This window comes from Podarcis filfolensis (assembly GCF_964270895.1).
Source record: "Podarcis filfolensis genome assembly, chromosome: 1".
Lineage (NCBI taxonomy): Eukaryota > Metazoa > Chordata > Lepidosauria > Squamata > Lacertidae > Podarcis > Podarcis filfolensis.
The window spans coordinates 31,210,918-31,232,937 of NC_139604.1; the positions used below are offsets into that span (position 1 = coordinate 31,210,918).

The window sequence follows — 22,020 nt, forward strand, 5'->3', positions numbered from 1 at the left end:
TTTTTTGCAAGACACGGGTTTCAAGGAAAAACCAAGTAAAGGGGTATAAACAGCCTCTGCTGATTTGTTCTTTTTGTTAAAAAAATAGCAGAACATATTGCAGAACAAATAGCAGAACAGTTGCAGTTGTAATTTGGGTTTGCTGTGTTCTAAAATTAATCCATTAAATTCTATTTAAGGTACTTCAAAAAGGCGCAGAGTCACAGATGAGCGAGAACTGCGCATTCCTCTGGAGTATGGGTATGTAAGATACAATTTTGAATTAAACTTGTGAAACCAGTTTCTTGTAATGCAGTAACATTCCTAAAGGTAGTGATTTTGCAATTTGTTTGGACCATGATGAGTTGTTATTAACACTGTAGACAAAAGTACCCTGGCAAATGCAAGTTCCCAGGCCCATGTTTTCCACAGTTACATGAAGAAAGTGTGAGAATTTGTGGGTAGGAAGGGGCTTAACCCAAACCCACATATCATCTCCTGAAACCCCTTTTTCTCTCTAGCTCATTTGTCACTTTTGGAGTCTGAACTGGGAAATGATTCAAAGCAACCTGCTGGACTATTTAAATTGAGATTATGGGCATTGGAACGGTTAATCTGGCTGATGCACCTCTGCAAGTCTCCCTGCTCCCCCATTTGCCTTTTCTGGGGGAAAACAGAGTTGGGTTTCATATGTTTTCTTTGCAATGTTCAGTTCTGAATCTTCACCAAGAAGCTGAGATCTCGTACTGTATTAAAAATCAGACCCAAACCCCACAAATCACAGAATATGTTCCGGGAGTGAGGGGGGAGGTACAATTGCTCATACATAATTTGCTAAAGAGGTGAATTTCCCCCCAGAGATTCATAAAGCTTCCTGTGATGCTTTGTGCTTTGTGTCGTCCATCCCTTTTTGTTTCTCTGAGGGGGCTTGCCAAGTTTGGGATAGGTTCCAGTAACTAAATTATTGGCAAGGCATGTTAGTCCTTGCTGTAGAAGTAGAGCATCCGCTATTTTTCAAGCCTTCATTCTGCTTACTGACATTCACCATTGCTTGCCTACATCTTTCTTCCTACTGCAGTCACTAGGTAACGAACTGCACACAATGTTTTCCTTTGGCCTTTTTCAGAGGCTTCTCTCTTGTGCTACGTCCCACTAGGCCCTAGCTAAGGATTAGTTTCTAACACCTCAGCTTCCTCTGCATCCTACAACTGAAATCTGAAACACCAGCTCACATTGTACTCTTTCCTTACATTGAAACTTTCCTGATCTGCTTCAGCTGTTCAGATTTCACACACACTCTTTTCAGTAAGCTGCACTGTAGCAGTTGTTTGCCCTCAAGGGGGAACTTTTGGCCTTTGGGTGACTGCAGGGGCACGTTTTTCCAGGTGCTTAATTTTCTGCATGCTACAATATGCCTAGCTCTGTTTAATAGCCCATGTGACTTGGGGAGTCATGGAATCATAGAATTTTAGAGTTGGAAGGGACCCTGAGGGTCATCTAGTTCAACCCCCTGCAATGCAGGAATTCCTCCCACAGCCATCCCTGGGTGGGCTCGAACCACCAGCCTTCTGGTTGACAGCCAGGCACACTGACCTATTGCGCCACAGGCTCTCTGACCTTCCTGGTACTGTAACTCACCTAGCCCAGTGCCATTAACTCTGACTAGCAGTAACTTTTCCTTGTCTTTCTCAGCCAAACCACTTGAGATTATTTCAACAGGAAAAGCTAAACTAGGGTAGCCAATTTGCTGCCATCCAGATATTGTCAGACTCCAGTTCCCACCAGCCACAGTCAACATGGCTACTGGTCAGGAATAATGGAAGTTGTGCGTTCTTAGATTCCAATTTTGTTCTTCAGTTTACAAATATTATGACCATCACCATCACAGCTTATTGGCAAACTGGGAACCTGATTTACTTAGGAACGTAGGAGGCTGCCTTATACTGAATTAGACCATTGATCCAGCTAGCTCAGTATTGTCTCATCTGAGTGGCAAAGGCTCTACAGGGTTTGAGACAGAGGCCTCTCCCTGTTGTACCTTGAGATGCCAGGAATTGAACCCAATACCTTCTGAATACAAGGCAGATGCTCTGCCACTGAGCTACAGTACACCTCTAAGTGGATATATTACCCAGAAGTGTGATTTAACTCTGTGACTCTTACTCTCAGGAAGTTGTACATAGCATTACTGCTGTGCATTCCAACTCTATGCATGCTTGCTTTGAGGTAAGTTCAAAGGGACTTCCTCCCAACATATGTGTTGCTATAATGCTGTGCCTCTTTAAATTTATATATAATTTTTTTTTATTGCAGCTGGCAAAGAGAAACAAGAATAAGGAACTTTGGTGGCCGCCTTCAAGGGGAAGTAGCATATTATGCACCATGTGGCAAGAAGCTAAGGCAGTACCCTGAAGTAGTAAAGGTATATTTTAAACGTTATGCTTTCTGGTTCTTATTAAGCATGCACATAATTATTTAAATGAACTTTTTCCTCCACTAAAGTTCCTTGATACAAAATGGCCCGTGATGCGAGGCTAATGTACCTTAAACTTGCCTCTAAAATGACCTCTTGTAAATTCGTATCCCCTTGCCAGAATATGCACCAAAAAACCCCACACATTTGACTTCTCTCTAACATTAGCTTGTACATCAAAGCTGGGTTGTAATGACTTAAAACCTGAAGTGGAAAAATATGTGATTTTTTCAGTATCTCAGCAGAAATGGAATAATGGATATCTCAAGGGACAATTTCAGCTTCAGTGCAAAAATAGGAGTGGGTGACTTCTATGAAGCCAGAGATGGACCGCAGGTATCCGCTTTTTAAAAAAGTAAAGTCTTTGATCCAAGGCGTAGTATCATAAATCTTAAGTGAAATATTTTTTTTACTACACTCTGGAGCATTGCTATTGTTAGCTGGTTCATTCTTGCAGTCATATGTGTGACTTTATGATAGTAGTTGTGAATGACTGAGCACCTGACGCCTGGAAAGTGCTAGAAAAACCTTCACAATTCATTATCACCTTGCCAGGTGCTCAGCATCTCGCAGAATTAAATTTGGAAACTGCAGTCATCTAGTTATCATTGGCCTTTGAGGTTGAATATATATTCCAGTACTCGAATTACAAGTCCACACTCCCCCCTTTGCCTTTTAGGTGGGCCCTCTTTTCAGAAGGCCATACAGTATATGGGAAGCATGATTCGGCTAAAACTGGGAGGAGTCAGGGGGTGGGGCTTATACATTTCATTTAAGAATGGCTCCTCTTTTCTCTGTAATTTGAGCACTGGTATATCAGTTTAAATGCTTCTGAGATCAACTTTGTTATTTTATATATGTGGTAATTGTAAGTAGCTGTGTTCACATACACATGTTTTTTCTTTAGCTGTCTCTGTGGTGTTGGCTGAAATATAGAATTAAACATAGAGTTGTTTGTTCATTGTGGAGAATGTATGATGAATTCTGCAAAGTCTACATAAATAAGACTGGGGAGGGGACAATAAATCCCAGGGAGGATATGATAAATGTGTGTTTTTAAGGACATTTTTTGTGTGTGTGTTTCATCTGTGAGACACTGTTCTCTGTTTTAGCTAACAAGCACCACGATCGTTTGCAGGTTAAGTTGGAAATTAAGTCCCACAGAGTTCAATGAGGCTTACTCTCAGGTGCACATACACCGGATTGTAGTTGTAAGGATTTATGTGTGTCCTCCCCCTTTCTGTCTTACCTTATTTGGACTTCTCTAACAGGAACCTTTTCTTAACCTACGTAAATGTGCCTTTGTGTACCCTATACTTTGTCTTACATCACTTACTACTTGCATAATTGAGTACATAACTTCTTTCTGTGTAGTGGGCAGTATTTCATTCCTTATAGTTTGGGAATATGGGGTCTGTATATGGTCTCCCCTTTTTTTAAGGCAAGTTTCCCACAGGTACAAACTAAGTGTGTGCAGATACCTGCCAAGTGCTCCCAAGTACTACCCTGAACTATTCGAGCAATTTGCTCATGGCTCTAGCCTGCTATACCGTCCCCACATAGGGCACATCCTACAAAGCCAGGTGTTGCCAAAAAACCCAAACATGAAATGGTGCAGAACCACACACTTGGGAAATGACACTGTCTTGGTTTTGGTCCAGTAGGTGAAGGAGAATCGAACAATACGGCTTCCCCTGCTAGCGCTCAGTCCTTTAAAGTGGTCAGTAGAGCATAGCTGTACATGTAAGTCATTGCAGATATTGGGGCTAGTTCACATAAACAGCCGATGAGGAGACAAACCTGTTTCTTGACAACTTCAGACTACAGATTGGGGCTCACTTGACTGACGTTTGTCTATTTAAAAACCTCTCTAGCGATATAAAGCCAACATGTCAGGGAGAAAGCCTGGCTAGAGCATATCTCCTTGACATGCAGTTTTATTTTGTGGAGGGGTTTTATTATTGTTGTTTTTTACAGTGAGGAATGTTCACGGAACAAGTTTGCCACCTCATCTGCTGTTTTAAGAGAACAAGGCGTCAGGGTATAGCTGTACTGCTGCAGCTATAGCAGTCATTCTATTTCCTTAATGAGGAACTTTAATTCTGGGAGCGAGGCTATAGATTTTGACAGCAAATTCACAGAATCCCCACCAACTACAGTTCCCAGGATTCGGCACAGAAAGCCATAACAGTAAAATTACCAAGTTACCCTGAGGTTGGGTTTCCCCCTTGTTTTTACTGTAATGGATTCACCCAGGCAGCCATGGAGATTATAGCAGTGTATAATATTTGCAGTTGGTTAATATTTTGTAAAATCGCAGGAATATCTCGGAACAACAATTCCTTATTCTCCTTGGGGAAAACTATGGCAGTTAATATTGGGGTGAAGAAGGATAATAGATATGTAGATATGCAGTCTGGATATGTTAGTGTACTGTTGGGACCATTTGACAAGTTTCCCTTTACAAATTACTCACCATGTACTTTTTCAATTAATTCCTTCAACATTTCTTGCCAAACTCCTATGCATTATGAGTCTGAGTCTCTTCTTGAAATAAAAATAAACTCAGTATTCTGTCTGCTAGGATGCATGGCCGCAGTGTTATTAGACACACCCCAAAGTATTAGCTATCCTTGTGCAGGGTTCCCTGCATTGAAAGTTGTGCATAGAGTACTTTGCCTTCTGAAATGCTCCCCTAACCACTCTGTGTTATTGGACATTGGAAAGAGTTCTGCGCTAATAAATGTTACGTGTGCAAGGGGATGTGAGGGTTCCAGGTAATCTTTCTTCCAGTTTTGATTAGTAGAAACGGTTGCACACCAAAAAGAAAATATGTGAGATGTCTCCATTGAAATGACATTACCATACAAGCACATGTACTGAAAACCAGGAGGACAATTCTATCAAATTGCTTTAAGATTTCTTCCCAAGGAGACTTTCGCTGTCTAGTTCTTGGTACATCATTGGTTAGATTTTGCCAGACGCACATTTAGATCGATTCCAGCCAGGCAAGCATGATTAGCCTTCTGTTTATTCAGGGTGATAGCTCTGAATTCATGACCCTTGTTTTCACTTTGGGTGGAGGCAGGAGCCATTTAAGAACCCTGGAAAATATGAGAACAGGTGCATTAGAGTTAGAATGGAGCAATACAGAATATGAACTTTGGAAAACACTAAATGAAGGTAAGTAACTCTTCAGTGTTAGGGAACTTTTTATTGTAATGTGTGTGCATTAATGAGAAGTGCAATGTGCTTCATTCAAAATAGCAGCTTATTTTTTTTCTACAGTGGTTGCTAGCATAAATGTGCTTGTTGTACATGCTTTCATATATGTCTATATATGTGTGACTTCTACAAGCCCCAGCTGGTATTGCAAACCGCATTTGTTACTGTGTGTGATGGGATTACTGAATCACTGCTCTTCGTCACCAGTAAACTCTTGGTAATCTATCCTTGTTCCCAGTTAAATGTGAGTTACCATGCTTAATTTTAAAGCACACAAATTAACTTTGGAACGATGGACTCCGATGTAATTAACTTCAAATTGAAGGTATGCAAGATATTACCCCGTTTGTCCTAATTTTACTTTTACCGTCGCTTTGTTTCTTTGGTCAATTTGTATGCTTCAAAATGTTGAATATGAGATTATGCAATAAGTGAACTCAACTCAGGAAATGAGAACTGTGTGTGGCAGCAGAATTCTACATGTGCAGCTGGTGCACAGCACAATCCTATATGTATCTAACTCGGAAGCATCATCCCCATTGAGTTCAACCTGTTGCAGTACTAGGTGCTCATCCACACTGCCATGCTCATCTGAGCCTCATTGGGTTGGATGTGTGTTCTTGGCACAAGGAGGGATCGGATGAATGAGCAAGTATAAATTTAGCCTGTTGTTGTTATAGTTTACTTATCCAAATACGGAAGTCTTGTAAGGCTCCCTTTCTTTAGAAGGGAGCTTGGTAGCCAGCAGATTGTGTTCTTGGTTCTAAGGTTAACAGTGATAAATTAATTGTGGCCATATGGTTTGTTTGTTTGTTTGTTTGTTTAATTATTTTAAAAGGCAATGGAAACTAGATATCTAGTCTAGCCTTTTCCTTGGCATGTTAGTTTTCTATGCACAGGGATCGTCTTTTTTTTGTATAGAGAGTGGGGTGGGGGGGTTTCCAGTCCTGTAAGCCTTCGTCTGCAGTCTGAAGTGTCACAGCACAGATACAGAAATACAGGAAGCTGTTTTAGACTGAGATAGATGCATTGGTCAATCTGGCTCAGTACTGTCCACACTGACTGGCAGCAGCTCTCCAGGGGTTCAGGTAGTGGACATTTCCAACCCTATCTGAAGATGGCAGGGATTGAGACAGGGACTATCTGCATGCAAAGCAGCTGGTCTACTTGTGAGCTATGGTCCTTTGGTTTATCCCCTCAGTGATAACTGGGTTATGAGAAAAGCATGAGATACACAGTTCAGAAGAGATCAGACTTCTGTGCTGTTTTAGATAAAGAAACACAATACTAGGCTTCTCTTGTGTAAATTAAATGCAAGCTGTTCCTAAACTAAAGGCTGTGTTTGAAAGCTACAGGAATTTAGGATATGGAGGGTTCAGATGCCACATGGTGACATCTGGAATAATAATAAGCAAATGGAATAATTCTCAGCAGAAATCCTGAGGTTTCCACAGAATGAGATAGTGAGAAGAAGGGATTAAAATAAATTGAAAATTTCAGATCAGTTAAAAAAATTTTTTTTTTATGGTAGGTAGAAACTGATTTCCATAGATGAACATAACATGTTTCTGAGAAGACTGTAAGGCAATAATGAGTTTCAGTGTGAATTGATTGTAAGAATGCCCCAAGTACAAATTATCAAAGATAGTTTCATCATGCTGACCAAAGAATTTGAGACTTCGTTTTTAGCAAACATGTTTGCCTTTTGTCTCAATGTACCCTTCCAAATGGAATAATTAGACAAAACAGAGCAAAGACAATGCAACAGTGATGTGTAAGCAACAGCTAATCGCTTTCATTAAATACTCATTACTGCCAAGTAATTTCATTTGGAAACAAGCTATTCAGAACTTCACGAATGAACTTAAATAAGAGTACAAGGATGCGAAGGGGCTTGAGATATATGCTGAATCAGGTTTATACTCCAATGCTAGCTGAGGGGCCTTTAAATGTATATAAGTGTTGCTGGCAGGACAGCAGCTAATTCCCTAGAAAAGACCCTGGTTTGCCTGAGTTTTGCTGGCAAAGATGTACCTACTTCCTGACAGTGTTCCACTGGTGGGAGTGAGGGTGGTGAGTGGATCACAAGACCCCTCATCCCCCAGGACACCTTTAAAAACAGCCAAGAGATACAGCTGCTATGGAATGGGAAAAACAACAATACTTTTCACTTTCATTGGTGTCAATGGGAGAGAAGTGGAGAGCAGGGCAACTTCCATGTGGGGTGGAGTGGGGAGAAAATTCTAGGCCGCAATTAAAGCCTAAATTGATTAATCTGCCAGTTTGATCAGTTCAAGCTTGCAGCTCTCACACAGATATATAGACATACGCTTCGGTGTGCGTTTTTACATGTCAGCTGAGTGCACATTTTTGTTGTTGTCCATTTTGCGTTTATAATGACTTCCTGTGAAATATATTAATTACAAAGGGGATGCAGTGGTGTTTGCTGAAAGAAGAGGAAGTCCTTCCTCGTATCAGAGCTATGGAAGGACGTAGAGGGCGGCCACCGAATCCAGAGAGACAGCGCGCGAAAGAGGAATCGAAAATGAGGCGTCGCAAAGGTCGACCTCCAAATGTTGGTAGCACTGAGTTTCTTGACAACACAGATGCTAAGCTGTTAAGAAAGTTACAAGCCCAAGGTAAGGACTTTATTATAACTTCTCCCAACGCGTAGTAAAAGGTACCTGCAGACAATTTATATTCAATAAGCAAAGAAGCCTTTTGGTTTATGTATTGTGTTAAGGACTTTCCATGTTCACTCAAGCTCCAAAATACTCCTTTGAAATGTCCCAATTTTGGGGCTCTCTACTGGCCTGTGTTAGTCTGTCCATTTGGTGGCCAGCAGGAGGTCAGAAGAACTGGGAGAGCTGGGCAGAGGGATACCGCCACCTAATCCAGCCCCCTACTCCCCTACAGTCTGCCTGTGTTATCAGTAACACATCCACAAAAGGTTTTATCTGTTTGTTTAAGAGTTTGTCATTTTCATACTATCAGCAAAGAAGAACAGAATATATTACTACTTCCAAAACAAGGGAGAATTCTGATTAGTCAAAATTATAAAATATTTGGCTTCATCAGAAACAAATTATATACAAAGGGTAGTATTAAACTGAGGTTTACTCAGAGTAGAACCATTAAAATGAGTGGAGCTAACTTTATTAATCTTAGTGGGTCTATTCTGAGGGAAGCATGGTTAAATGCCACCCAAGGTCAAAGGAGGATAGGATACAATTAATTGTTCCTTCAGTCCTGTTTCTTGGCAAGTACTTGGCATATTTCCCTGGTAATATGTATGGATTTTAATAAATACCTGTGGAGGTTTTGTTTTCGTTTGCTATTACGGTATGTATTTTTGTGTGATCTTTTGATGAAGGGTAGTATAGAATTTTAATTTATTATCATTTTTTAAAAATTATTATTAGTAGTAGTAGTAATATGTAAATGCAATTCGCACATACTTTCCTGATTTAGGGTGGCCATGATGTAAAAATCAATTCAAATGTTGGCCTTGGGGGAAACAATTCTCTTTTTTTATAGATGAAGTGTGTCTCTGTGTGTGTCACCTGATAAAGGCCCTATGCTGTCATTTAATCAAGAGTCATGTTTTTATCTCTGTGACAAAATTGCTATTATAAATTATTCTAGCATTATGACTGTTTCCTACACTGTTATTGGTTCAGCCATTTTTATTATTATTTTTCTGGTGCACATTCCGATCCTAATTAAATTCCCATTTGCAGTATTCCTATGGTGAATACATGATTCAGTAAACATGCTTAAAATTCCTCCCTACCTATGCTTCTGTTTATATTTTTAAAACAATGTGAGCTGTAGGCTCCTGTCTTTTCTTCCACATTCCACTTCCTTTTTTTTTTTAAAAAAAATAGTTTTTATTATTATTTTTTTGTTTTACAGTTTCAATTAAACATGTTACAAACTTTAAAATATCCATTGACTTCCCTTCTCCTCTTTCCATGGTCCATTTTGCATATCTTACATCCCTGCATATTTTACAATAACCATTCCAATCGGTTGACCACTATTACATCCATCAGCCACTTCCTTGTAACTTGGCTTACACACACATACACACATTTTGGATTGTGTGTATATCCAATTTACCTAATTATAAAGCATTTAGTTCTGCAGTCTGGAAGGCTTTGTCATGTATGACACTGTTTGAGCTTGCAAAACTCCAGGTTACCAATACATTATTTCTCAAAAGACTTCCCAGTCTTGTTTCATCTAGTGTCATAAAGAGTAACTCCCTAAATGTTCAGGGATGCCAGAAACTGGTCATCCAATAATTTACTTGGGGAAATTGATGACACACACACACATAGGTATTGCATATGACCAAGGTGTAAATGCACCTCTTACACAGTGTGCGCATCTATTCAGCAGAATCTTCTTGAAAGCTTGCTATCCCTGGCACAAAACCTTACTTAGGACAATGATAATGAAAAACTAACCCTTTAGAGATAATTGACTCCTCAGGGGAGAGGGGCAGTAGCAAGCAGAATATTTGGCAGTCTAGAAGACTACAAAATTACTTACTTCCCAATATAATGCTCTCTACTGCCTTGTCATTACCTCAAATGAGAGAATTTCTGTGGATAGGTTCCAAAGAATGGAAAGAACTTTACCTTCATCCTGGGGGTGGGGGCAGGAAATGGTTGTCATCAGTATTTGTGCTGCTTGTATATTTACATAAGTACCTTGGAATGTGGTGAACACCACAAAGCTGAGTTCAAGCTCATAACACTTACGGAAGGAGGATAATTATCCCAGTCTTTGGCACATGCTTTAGAGGACATGCCAACCTTCTGAATAGTCTCGTTTCAATGGCTCCTGATTCCATAAACTGGCACATTTGTATAGATTCCAAACTAGGTGCCTCTGTGACATAACTATTCTGCCAGTAATTCTAGTCTTGTTTTTTGTAAGATAACTTGTCGTGTACATTGTGCTGTGCTGTGTATAAATATTTCATGTGTAATTGTAGTTTTTGCAACTCTCCCTTCACAATTGTTGCTTTTATTCCCCCCACCCCAAGCCCAGCAGTTCTAGTAGGAGCAACAGGGCAGAAACCTCTAGTGTGGGTGAAGGGGAAAGGTTAATTCCTGTTGCTACTAGAAAACCTTGTGAGATGTCTATGGAGGCAAGGGATGTATCTTGGCTTGCAGCAACATGCTATTCAGTTACTGACCGAATAGCTGGCCTTCCTTGTAGCATAGGCAGCTGGCTAATGCACAGTTGCATACTTGCATGGTGTTGGTTGAGGTTCCCACTGCCTTCGCTACCATTTCTGTATGTAAAACGTAAAGGGACCCCTGACCGTTAGGTCCAGTCGTGCCCAACTCTGGGGTTGCGACGCTCATCTCGCTTTACTGGCCGAGGGAGCCGGCATACAGCTTCCGGGTCATGTGGCCAGCATGACTAAGCCACTTCTGGCGAACCAGAGCAGCGCACGGAAATGCCGTTTACCTTCCCGCCAGAGCGGTACCTGTTTATCTACTTGCACTTTGACGTGCTTTCGAACTGCTAGGTTGGCAGGAGCAGGGACCGAGCAACGGGAGCTCACCCTGTTGCGGGGATTCGAACCGCCGACCTTCTGATTGGCAAGCGCTAGGCTCTGTGGTTTAGACCACAGCGCCACCCGTGTATGTAGTTTCTGGTAAATACAGGAATTTGGCCATCCCTGTTGTGTCCCTGAAGTGGCAGCTAGTGGTTGCTAGCAATGAACTGCTCTACCAGCCTCTGCTGGGTGGAATGGCTCCTATCAAGTACAGCACATGCTGTGGTTGCCATCCATCTGAGAATTCCCAGACACGTCCTCTTTTGGGGGTCCTACATGCCCACCCGGGAGGAATTTTGCATTTTAGGTACATTTCTAATAGCAGGGATGGGGAAACCTGTGTTGATGTTGCTGAACTGCAACTCCCATCATCCTGCCCGTTGGCCACGCTGGCTGAAGCAGCTAAGGCTGCTAGAAATTGGAAGCCAACGAAATCTAGAGGGCCATAAGGTCCCTGCTGCTGTTTCAGAATCATTTTTTTTAAATGTGGTGATTAAGAATCCACTGTATATGCAAGCTGAATTTCAGCCTCTGTATTCTGATAAATTCCCTCATTGAGCTTTAAATGGGAAGGAGGCACTTCCACATAAAAAGAATCCCCTCATTGATCTTTTAGCATCCGAGATGACAGTCATTATTATTGTAATACTTTTTCTTTTGCCCACCCTGCTCCCTAAAAAGGGAATTGCATGATGCCTTGAGGTGTGTGTACGCATATATACCCACAGAGACACACACACCTTTACACCTAATCCTCTTCCTTCAAGATACACTGAGGTATTAACAACACAAAAGTTCTTTGAATGAAATCATGGGGTAAGGAAATCCTCAAATCAGACACTTCTAGGCTAAATGCACACAAAGCAAACACAGACTTCTTCCATATTTTCTTTGATCTATGTAAGATTGACCTTGTGTTAATAAGAAATATTTATTGTACCCTTAGTATATTTTTTATTATTTTTTTTTCTCTTTGTGTTTCAGAAATTGCTAGGCAAGCAGCGCAAATCAAGCTTTTGAGAAAACTTCAGAAGCAAGAACAGGCCCGAGCTGCCAAAGAAGCAAAAAAACAGCAAGGTAAGTACTAAACTTCTAAGAACCTTGCAGACTCTCGCAGATGAATTTTTGAATCCATAGATATTAGTTTTCCATTATTCTGCACTTATTTACTGCTGACATTTTTTTCTTTCTTTCTCACTCACAGCTATTATGGCTGCAGAAGAAAAAAGAAAGCAAAAAGAGCAGATAAAAATAATGAAACAGCAGGTAATTTATGCCTTTCAGGTTTCAACCATAAGCATTACCAGATACGTTATACTGATGGCATGTATGTGTTTAAGCAGGACTGTGAGCTGAAAACCTAGCCTGTTCTGCTTCTCTGTCCTTTGGTAGCTTGAAGAAACTATAAATTTTAAAAAGACTCACACACAGCTTAATATGAAGAAAGCTGCTGGTTCTGCTTTTCAAACATGGATATACATCACCTGCTGATGGATGTTTACAGATCAAGTTGATGTTAAAGGGCAAGGGGAGCAGAAATGGTCAAAAATGTTGGCAGCCATGTTTAAAGGCTTTTCTTGCTAAATATGGATAATATGGTAATGGATCAGATGACAAACTCATTAGAATCTGAAGGTCTGGTCTGGGATTTCTGCCAAAACAGAGTCTTCCTTAACTGTAAGTTAGCTGTGACAAAAGACTAAATCATTCTGGTTTTATCTGACGCAAGGCACGAGTAGGCTAATAAACCATTAAGCAAACTGCAATGTCAGACAAAGCATGAATGATACTTTTACCGTGTCCGTTCCATCGAGTTTTATCTGAGAGACCTTTCCAGTTTCACCCTGATCTTAAACGCATTATGTTAAATTTATCTTTTTTGTAAGTAGTAGTAGTATTAGATTCTGGTCTTCATTTACGCCGCTGTTATTAACAGCAATTTACAGTTAGCACCTTAAGGTTGTGAAATAGGTTGTACAGTTTTTAACAGGAATCCTTAACACTGGAGCTGGGCAGTATGAAGGCACAATATACCATGAATGTGAAATGAGGAAATTTACAGCCCAGTTCTGTGCATGCCAACTCAGAAGTTAGTGTTGTGGAAGTCAATAGGCTGTATTGTCCATAAATGAACATATACACACTTACCTGGGAATATGTCTCACTGAACTCAATGGGATTTTTTCTGAGTAGGCATACACAGGATTGAATTATATATTTGTCTTTATAAGATGCTTGCTATAAATGCATAATATATTTCAACAATTGTCTCAGGTAGTTGATTTCCATTTGCATGCAACAGATTAGGAAGTGCAGTTGAAAGAAAATTACGGGAAATGTTATGATAAATTTCAGTAATCCATGCTAGGATAATTAAACAAAATGGGGCTGCTCATTAAAACAAATTTTCAGACTGCAATAATATACGCAAGTAAGCCCCACTGAGTAGAAGCATATGGGATTCAATGGTTAATATGCTATAAAATAAAACATAAAAACAACAACAAAAAATTATTTAAATATATTAGTAGCAGGAGACCAGCTAGGGAGGCAGTTGGACCTTCAGATGACAAGGGATTAAAGGTGTTCTAAAGGAGGATGAGGAGATTGCAGATAAGCTAAATGAATTGTTTGCATCTATTATCACAGCAGAAGGTATAGGTCAGACCCCACTGCCTGAACTAACTTTTTTCAGGGAGTTTCATGAACTGAGGCAGATAGTGATGACAAGAGATGAAGTTCTAGGCCCCCGGGTTTTCTGGACGACATGACAAGTGGAAGTCTGGATGAGCCCTTTGAGATATTTAACACCACATTGTCACCACAAGTGCCTGCAAATCCCTAACCAGCTGGAGCAAAAAGTTCATCCTTTGCACCCTTCATGTCACAGGTGTATGGCCCTTGCCACTGCACTGCTAGTTCAAAGCACATTAAATCAAGCCTGGCTTATCTAGTGAAGCCTGACAGAATGTGGTATGTTGTCGCATCCTGGAAACAGGATTGGATGGGTGGGCTGTAGAGGATATGATCCGTTATTACTGCTGCTTAAAATAAATGAAAGCTTTTCTTCTTGTAGGAAAAGATTAAGAGAATTCAGCAAATCAGAATTGAAAAAGAACTTCGGGCTCAGCAAATATTAGAGGTATAACCAGTTCAATGAAGCCAGCTTTTACTGGAATATGCAAGGAAGAGTCTGTTAGAGGAATTCATCAAGTGTTGTATCAGAGTGTCACACTGTCTGTCATTAAAAAAAAAAAAAAACCCCAATCCATCCTTAAACTATGGCTCTAAACCTGCAAATTCTTAAGTCTGGCACATCAGTAAAACCATTTGATCATGCAAATTTTAGGGAAGCGCATGTGTCCTGGATATCCATGGGAGTAGTAGCTATGTTTGACCCCAAACAGCAAAGTGTTCTGCAGCACATAAAAGACGAACAATTTCAAGACTTGGGTTCATTTTATCATGTGCACCAAATTCATTTTACATCTGATGAATTGGACTTCAGTAATAAACACATTAGTGTATGAGTACTCTTTGGGATTCTTCTGGAGCGTGAGATGTACCTAAAAAATTGTAGGTTGAATCCAGAATTTCTATGAGCAAAACTCTGCAGGTGGGGTGCTCCTGCTGGAGAAAGGGTTGGGGGGGGGGGAGATTATCAGAGATTCTGCCTTCTCTCTGCAGCTCCTTGTGTCTTCTGAAAAAACATTCTGGATGTTTGAGGGACTGAACAGAACATGGGAGGTGATGCTAGAGAGTGCAGGAGGAGGGAGAATTGGTGAAAATCATTTTATTTCCTTGCTCTAGCAGGAGCCTCCACGGGATTGCAGCCCCATCTGCAAACGGAAGAATCCCTTTGCAGAACATAAACTCCAGACCCAACTCTATAGGTGTTCAATAAGTTAAAATGCAAAGTCAGAAAAGAGAAATAAAAAGATTTGATTGAATTATCAGAACAAGCTACAAGGATTAAGAAAGCACCTTTGAAGCTGACATTTGAACAGCATGTTTCTAATCTTAAAAAGTGTGCATGTTTATACTTTCAAAGGATTTGTTAGTCTCTGTTTCGTAAACAGTTGGTTTGTATAATGTATCCATGCCATGTATAAAGTATGTCAGAGGGAATTTAAATTTAAGATTTCTATTTCAAATCTCAGTTTCTGATCTGTCTGGCAACAGATTTCTTTTTATTCTTAGTTGTCATACTAGTTCTTTAATGTATTAAGCAGGGAGTAATGTTCTGATAATGTGCCAGTAAGCAGTTCCTTACCCCTGGCTTTAATTAAGCTCTCGAAATTATGTCTACAGATTAGGTATATTCAATCACTAGAAAGCTTTAAATTATCAACCAATGATTTCCCCCCCTAAAACCCTGCTATTTTAGAAGAAAAGTAATGAAAGTTCAGTCCTCACCAGTAATGTTTTACATTTCCATTTTGATATATAAAGTGTTCCTTAATTGTACATTTCCACTCCCTCTGCCACCAAAACTCATGAGTTTTTCACAATGCAGAACGTACTGAGGAAGAAATCTGTTATGATGTACACATTATGTGTGGTATTGTTTCGCACCTTGTGAGGCATGAAGCTTTTGTTCTAGCCTGAGATTACTTTCAAGTTGTAGTGGTGCCATTGCATGACCTTGGGACCTGTTTTGCATGCACAGGCAAAAAAGAAAAAGAAGGAAGAAGCAGCAAATGCCAAATTATTGGAGGCCGAGAAACGAATAAAGGTTAGTTTAGATAAGCACCAGAGTTTTTATCTTCCAAACACACACACACACACACACACACACACACACACACACGACTGTATGATTGAACACATAAGCAAATGATATTGTGTCAAAAATGTAACAGAAATAGATCGTCAGAACGTATCCAGTACCTTTTATTATTTATGCATATGTGTCTGTGTCTCTGTATGTTTTGTATGTGTACATGAAGTGTTTAGAAAAATATCACTACGTTTGTAAGCTTACCCGATACACAGTTTGTGTGTATGTAGTAAAAAAAAAAATCATTGAAAAATGCATGTACTAGTTCTGGGTATTTTCTTGGGGAGCAGCACCGATGGTTTAAATGAAAAACACCAAGGCCAGTGTACCAAAGTGCTATGTTCTATCGGCACTGCACACCAAGGATTTTGGGGTTTCACCTTCCCAACCCCTTAGTTTAATTTCTGTCCCAAGCAGTGCAAACCCCTCTTTCAGATCAGATGCAGCATCTGAGAGGCTGTAGCAGGGACAGAGTCAGCTACTCTTCTTTGTGCAAACAGAAGCACATGCAGCTCTTGGGATGGATCCTGGTTTGAGTCCAAATTTACTGCTCTGCTCATAGAAGGAGCTGTGCATTCACAAAGGACCCCTTGCGTTTTTAACCTGAACTCGGGTTCTTTCTGAGAACCAAGCAGTAAGTTTGGAACCAGGATTTGGTTGATAATTGCGTACAACTTCTGTGTTGCATAGAATATGAAAATCATACTTGATCATTGATCTGCAGCATTTGGAAAGCATGTAATCTTACTCCTGATCTTGACATGACTTAATATTCATTCCAGTGCCTCTTCCATTCATTCTGTTTCCAAGGTATCCAATACACTGATTCAGGTTATTACGGGGGGGGGGGGGGGACAGAAAAATGGGGACTAAAGAACATGAAAAACCTACATGATGGTGGGGGGGCGGGATGGGGAAAGAGTCATTTATCATATATTTGATTTTCTTTTTTCGTATTTTTAAGGAAAAGGAAATGAGAAGACAGCAAGCTGTTCTTCTGAAGCATCAGGTTTGTACCGAACACTTAATGAGAAAAATAAATGCTATTTTAATGCAATATAGCTAAACTATTTTGGAGGGCAAATCTTCAAATTTTCTTTACTTTTTAAAAAAATATAATTTTTTTAAAAAATTATTTATTTCTGCTTAAATGGGTTTATTTCTGCTTCACCTTATGGGTAAATTTGCTTTGCTTTGGTATTGGGAACTTTTGGGGATTTTATAAAGTGGTTTTTTGACTCTTTGTGATTTCTGTTTCATAATATTGTGCCAACTCTTTCTACCAGGAGTTGGAGAGGCATAGACTAGATATGGTATGGGTATGTTTATTTTTGTACATCTAACACCGCATTGTGATTTGGTTGTGATATGGTTGTCATAGCAATGCATAAAATGTAGCACTGGCTGCTGTCATATTACATACTGCTGCATGGCTTTCCAGCACAGTGCATTGCATACATCTGCTTGTCTTGTCTGTAAAAGCAAAACAACACGACTTACCTTATTATATAAATTGACCCCTATGACTTCTATGCAAGGCTGTTGCCTTGATATCAGGGTTATTGTTGCCATAATACTAAGTTGGACCGCAGTACATATTTGGAGCCAAATTCAAAAAATTATGTGTTCGGCATATATTAGGTTTTACCAGCTATTTTCACTAGGCACCTTCTGCATTTGATTCTGGGAATCCTATTCGTTTCATTTTTCAAACGAAATTTTGTTTTTCAAAACTTTTAATAATATTGCACAATTGGGAATACTTAGTCTGAATTGGACTGAAGAGCATGCTGTCCTTCAGAATGTAAAAAAATAAAATAAACCCACATTATCTTGGTCCAATAATGAATCTTGAAGTTTTGTACTCTTTTGCATTGTGTTTTAGTCCAGGACTCAACACAATATCCTTAATTTAATCTATGGTGCGGCTTCTGTGTCTTACCTAAGCGCAACAGTAAACATGATCAGCTTATTGCATTCTTATTCGTGTATGACTAGTTTTATCTGAAACTAGTTTTAAAACTGACAGCTTGATTTCAGTCCCCATCGACTGCATCCTTAATTTTATATTCAGAGATACATATTTACTACCAATATGTAGTCAAAATGCTTTTTATTTTATTTTTTTAAATTTAAAAGAAACACTTTTGATTACTTTTCAAAGTATCTGCATTAACAGTCTTTTGCTTAATTGGCCACTCAATGAGTAATTGCAGGCTTTCCGTTATAGCAGATGTAAGGTAACTGACCTGTTCCAGCCAACCATTATGCTTTTTTTTCTGCCAGCTTCTGAAGGAGCCTCACAACTGACCATAAGTAAATCTGTATGCTTCTGTTTTACACTGTCTCCATGTTCATCGCTGTACCTTTTTTGCTTTCAGTTGTCCTTGTATTTGCTTTCTAAACCTGAACTAAAACATGCACAAACTTGGCTATTCTCGTCTTTTATTTAGCATATACCCCTGACTTGTCTATTAATGCTAAACATGTCCTGTTGAGCTTTTTGGGAAAAAAAATTAAAAAAATGTGATGCCTGAGGTGGGAGTACTGCTTTGTTCTGATTTTATCTGCTCTAATAGGAACGGGAAAGGAGAAGGCAGCATATGATGCTTATGAAAGCCATGGAGGCACGCAAAAAAGCAGAGGTGAGTACAAAACTCTGAAACGGGATATTATTTTCCTCGTTCTTTGTACAGGGAAAAAAGGGAAAAAATAAAAATAAATCACAATTCTGAAATGGGGTGATTGCCCCCCCTATTCTTCGCATAGAAGCTTTGCCTTGATCTACAATATATATATATTTGTTAAAATCGGAATTGATAAATAACTTCAAGGGCACAAAATCATCTTACGTTGAATGGGGAAAATGTATTTGCTTCCTCTGTGTTTTGCAGTTAGGTCATTTCATACTTCTAAATTTTATGTGGCAAAATGTGATTTTATTTCTCCCCAAGTGTGTATATATAGTGCTTTCCATTAGGTTGGTTGGTCTTATTTTGTGGATTCTGAAAACTGCCATAGTATGGAGGTAACTATTTGGTTCATTATGCAGATGCATTGCCCGCCCGCCCGCCCGCCTGCCTGCCTGCCTGTGTAGTCTGACCTAGTATGCAGAAGAGACAAGGCTTGGCATAGAACATACACAACACTCTCAAAACTATGGGGTCCTAGACCTGATGTAAAAGGATTAGAATATAGAATATGCAACCTTAGAGTAGCAAGGAAGAAGCCTTCCACCAGTGGAAGTTTTGAAAACCTGCAGCTGATCACAGGGGTCACTGACCTATATAATCTAAATGAAAGTTCTAATTCATAAACCGTGTAAAGTTTTTGAACAGTGACACTGGAGACATGAACTATTTGCAAATCATGGGGGCAGAGCTACCATTGTGAATAATATTCCAAAGCAGTGTTTGTTTTTCTCATCCCCTGCACCTGAGGAATCGGACTATAACTCTGGTGGGTTTTGCCATCAGCATTTTGGTAGGGTATGGCATTTTCTTCCCACCTTATTTTCAAAGCATCATGCTGTACTGTACCCTTCTTTTGTCCTGATTAATGTAAAATTAACGAATCTGTTCCAAGTTATGCATTGCAGCTTCTCATGCCCTCCTTCGTTAGATACCTTATATCCTTCAGGATTTACTTTTAAGCTCTTTTAACATTCTGTCAGACCCTTTTGAAAGGCAATCTCAAAGGACAAGGGATCTTCCTTTCTAAATCGAGCACGAGATACAGGCTCGGACAACACCACCTTCACCAACATCCCCCATGCCCTGTTCCACATTCCATGCCGCATTCCACATCTGAAGACCCTCCAAAGCTTTGGTAGGGATATAGGTGGCTGTAGTGGAGAGGAAATAATGGGGAAGTTTCCTTTCATGTGCTTCCTTCGCTCTGCTTACCTTTGGATCCAGGCCTTGGTCTTGCACTGACAGTGCTTATATATCAATGCCTATTTCATTCCTGTTTTACTGGTGCCATCAATTTTAGAGGTATGAGATTTGCAGCAAAATATTTAAGGGTTGGGCCCTTATTTAATATGATACTTAATTTTATTTAAATAAAGTGCCTCATTGTTGGATTTTTTAAAAGAAGGCTGTCAGCGGGTAGAATTATGAGATACACTGTATGACAACAGCCTATAAAACAAATAAGAGCAAATTGGCCCAGTTGCAGTGTGTGCTATTAATGATCGCACATCCATAGGCCAGCCTTTAAAAAGTCTGCAACTTCATTTTTAAATACTTATTATTTTTCCAAATCAAATCTCTCTAAAAAATCTAATTGGACATACTGCAAATAGAGATGATTAAGTAAAGCAGAATCACATATAACTAAACAGTTCGCAGTTAAAAGGAATTTATATCAGTGTTGTGAAATGCAGCAAGAGGAAAAATCCATTCAGATATGTTTTTAAATTGCATGAGACAGATAAAATTTGATTCAGCGAAGCTTTTCGGATTTCAAAAGAAACAAACTGTAGCATGCCAATTCCCTCGTCTGAAACAAGAGCAAGTGGAATTTATTTCTGAGTCCTCTTGTAAGGGAAATCTAGTAATGCTATAACTCGTAAACGGCCTCGGCCCAGTATACCTGAAGGAGCGTCTCCACCCCCATCGTTCTGCCCGGACGCTGAGGTCCAGCGCTGAGGGCCTTCTGGCAGTTCCCTCATTGCGAGAAGCAAAGCTACAGGGAACCAGGCAGAGGGCCTTCTCGATAGTGGCGCCCGTCCTGTGGAACGCCCTCTCATCAGATGTCGGAGAGATAAACAACTACCTGACGTTCAGAAGACATCTGAAGGCACCCCTTTTCAGGGAAGTTTTTAATGTGTGACATCTTAGTGTATTTTTGGTCTTTTGTTGGAAGCCGCCCAGAGTGGCTGGGGAAACCCAGCCAGATGGGCGGGGTACAAATAATAAATTATTATTATGTTTAAAGAAACCCCCAGTCTACTCTGACTCCTAGTGACTCTTCAAGGTCTTGGATGAAGGAGGGTCTTTTGCATCACCTGCTACTTGAACTTTTTAACTTCAGGTGCCTGGTACTGGAACTTGGGTCCTTCTGTAAGCAAAACAGGTGGTTTACCACCGAACCCAGAAAGGACTAAACTGAACTAAAACAAAATATTTAGCAACTGTGAAAGATGTGTTCAGCATAGCACCCCAAATTATTACCTTTAATTTTGAAAATGGAAGGGAGTTTCATACCTTTTGAAGCACCATGTTTGATAATAAGAACAATCAGCTCTCTCCAGAGTGAAGGGGCTACTCATACTCCCTGGAGAGAAAATTCCATTGTGCTGAGAAGGCGCAATCTGATGGCACTGTACATCTGACTATGCCCGCCAGTAGGACATTCACTATGGCCTCCCTTCTGTATTGGTAGTATCATGAGAAACCGTGGACTATTTGAGTGGTTTATGGTATGGGCTGTGTTGCCATGATTATATTTTTTTGGGGGAGGGGCTCTCCTGAGTTTTCTTATTTTAGTCATTAAAATTCCAGACAATAGCAAATACAAACTTAAATTCATTTTACTTGCATAAAACTGCGTAGCGAAATATTATCATTATGCTATAGGTTCCCCCAACCCAATTCTCAGAGGATCAATAAACAACAAAAGGTTGTTAAACATGCATTTATCACTAAGCAGCTCTGTCAGCAGTTTTGTAGGCAGTCATAATATGGGAGTGTATCTCAGGTTTCACAAGTTGTCTAATAAGCAGTTTGAAAGCAGAATTAAATTCACAGCACCCGGGTGATTCTTGCGCTGTGGATATTCCATCATTGCTAAAGATTTATATTACCCCGTTTCCTATTGAACATGCCGTGCGGGATTCCAGACCTAGTTTTACTTAACAAAACCCATCTTTCAGTTTTAAGTGTTCTGCGTATACACTTTGACCGTTTAAAATCGATAAAATTGAGTGCGAGAGCCAAGAATGTTTTATTAATTTGAAGTTGGTGTAAGTAACACTGCAGA

At 39.8% G+C, this 22,020-nt stretch overlaps 1 protein-coding gene across 29 annotated transcripts in view; it reads left to right on the forward strand.

Moving 5' to 3' along the window:
* BAZ2B (bromodomain adjacent to zinc finger domain 2B) overlaps positions 1 to 22,020 on the forward strand; it is a 182,405-nt gene that overhangs the window by 127,805 nt on the left and 32,580 nt on the right. For 12 of the 29 annotated variants that reach the window (XM_083578336.1, XM_083578321.1, XM_083578332.1 and 9 more), the window contains 11 exons: positions 180 to 240; positions 2,293 to 2,401; positions 2,687 to 2,788; positions 8,106 to 8,316; positions 12,240 to 12,332; positions 12,460 to 12,521; positions 14,332 to 14,397; positions 15,925 to 15,990; positions 17,000 to 17,044; positions 17,322 to 17,348; positions 18,615 to 18,680. In XM_083578336.1, the coding sequence (XP_083434462.1) occupies positions 180 to 240; positions 2,293 to 2,401; positions 2,687 to 2,788; positions 8,106 to 8,316; positions 12,240 to 12,332; positions 12,460 to 12,521; positions 14,332 to 14,397; positions 15,925 to 15,990; positions 17,000 to 17,044; positions 17,322 to 17,348; positions 18,615 to 18,680 (908 nt within the window). The remainder of the gene's footprint in view (positions 1 to 179; positions 241 to 2,292; positions 2,402 to 2,686; positions 2,789 to 8,105; positions 8,317 to 12,239; positions 12,333 to 12,459; positions 12,522 to 14,331; positions 14,398 to 15,924; positions 15,991 to 16,999; positions 17,045 to 17,321; positions 17,349 to 18,614; positions 18,681 to 22,020) is intronic. The other 17 variants (XM_083578319.1, XM_083578316.1, XM_083578323.1 and 14 more) reach the window with 4 other exon arrangements.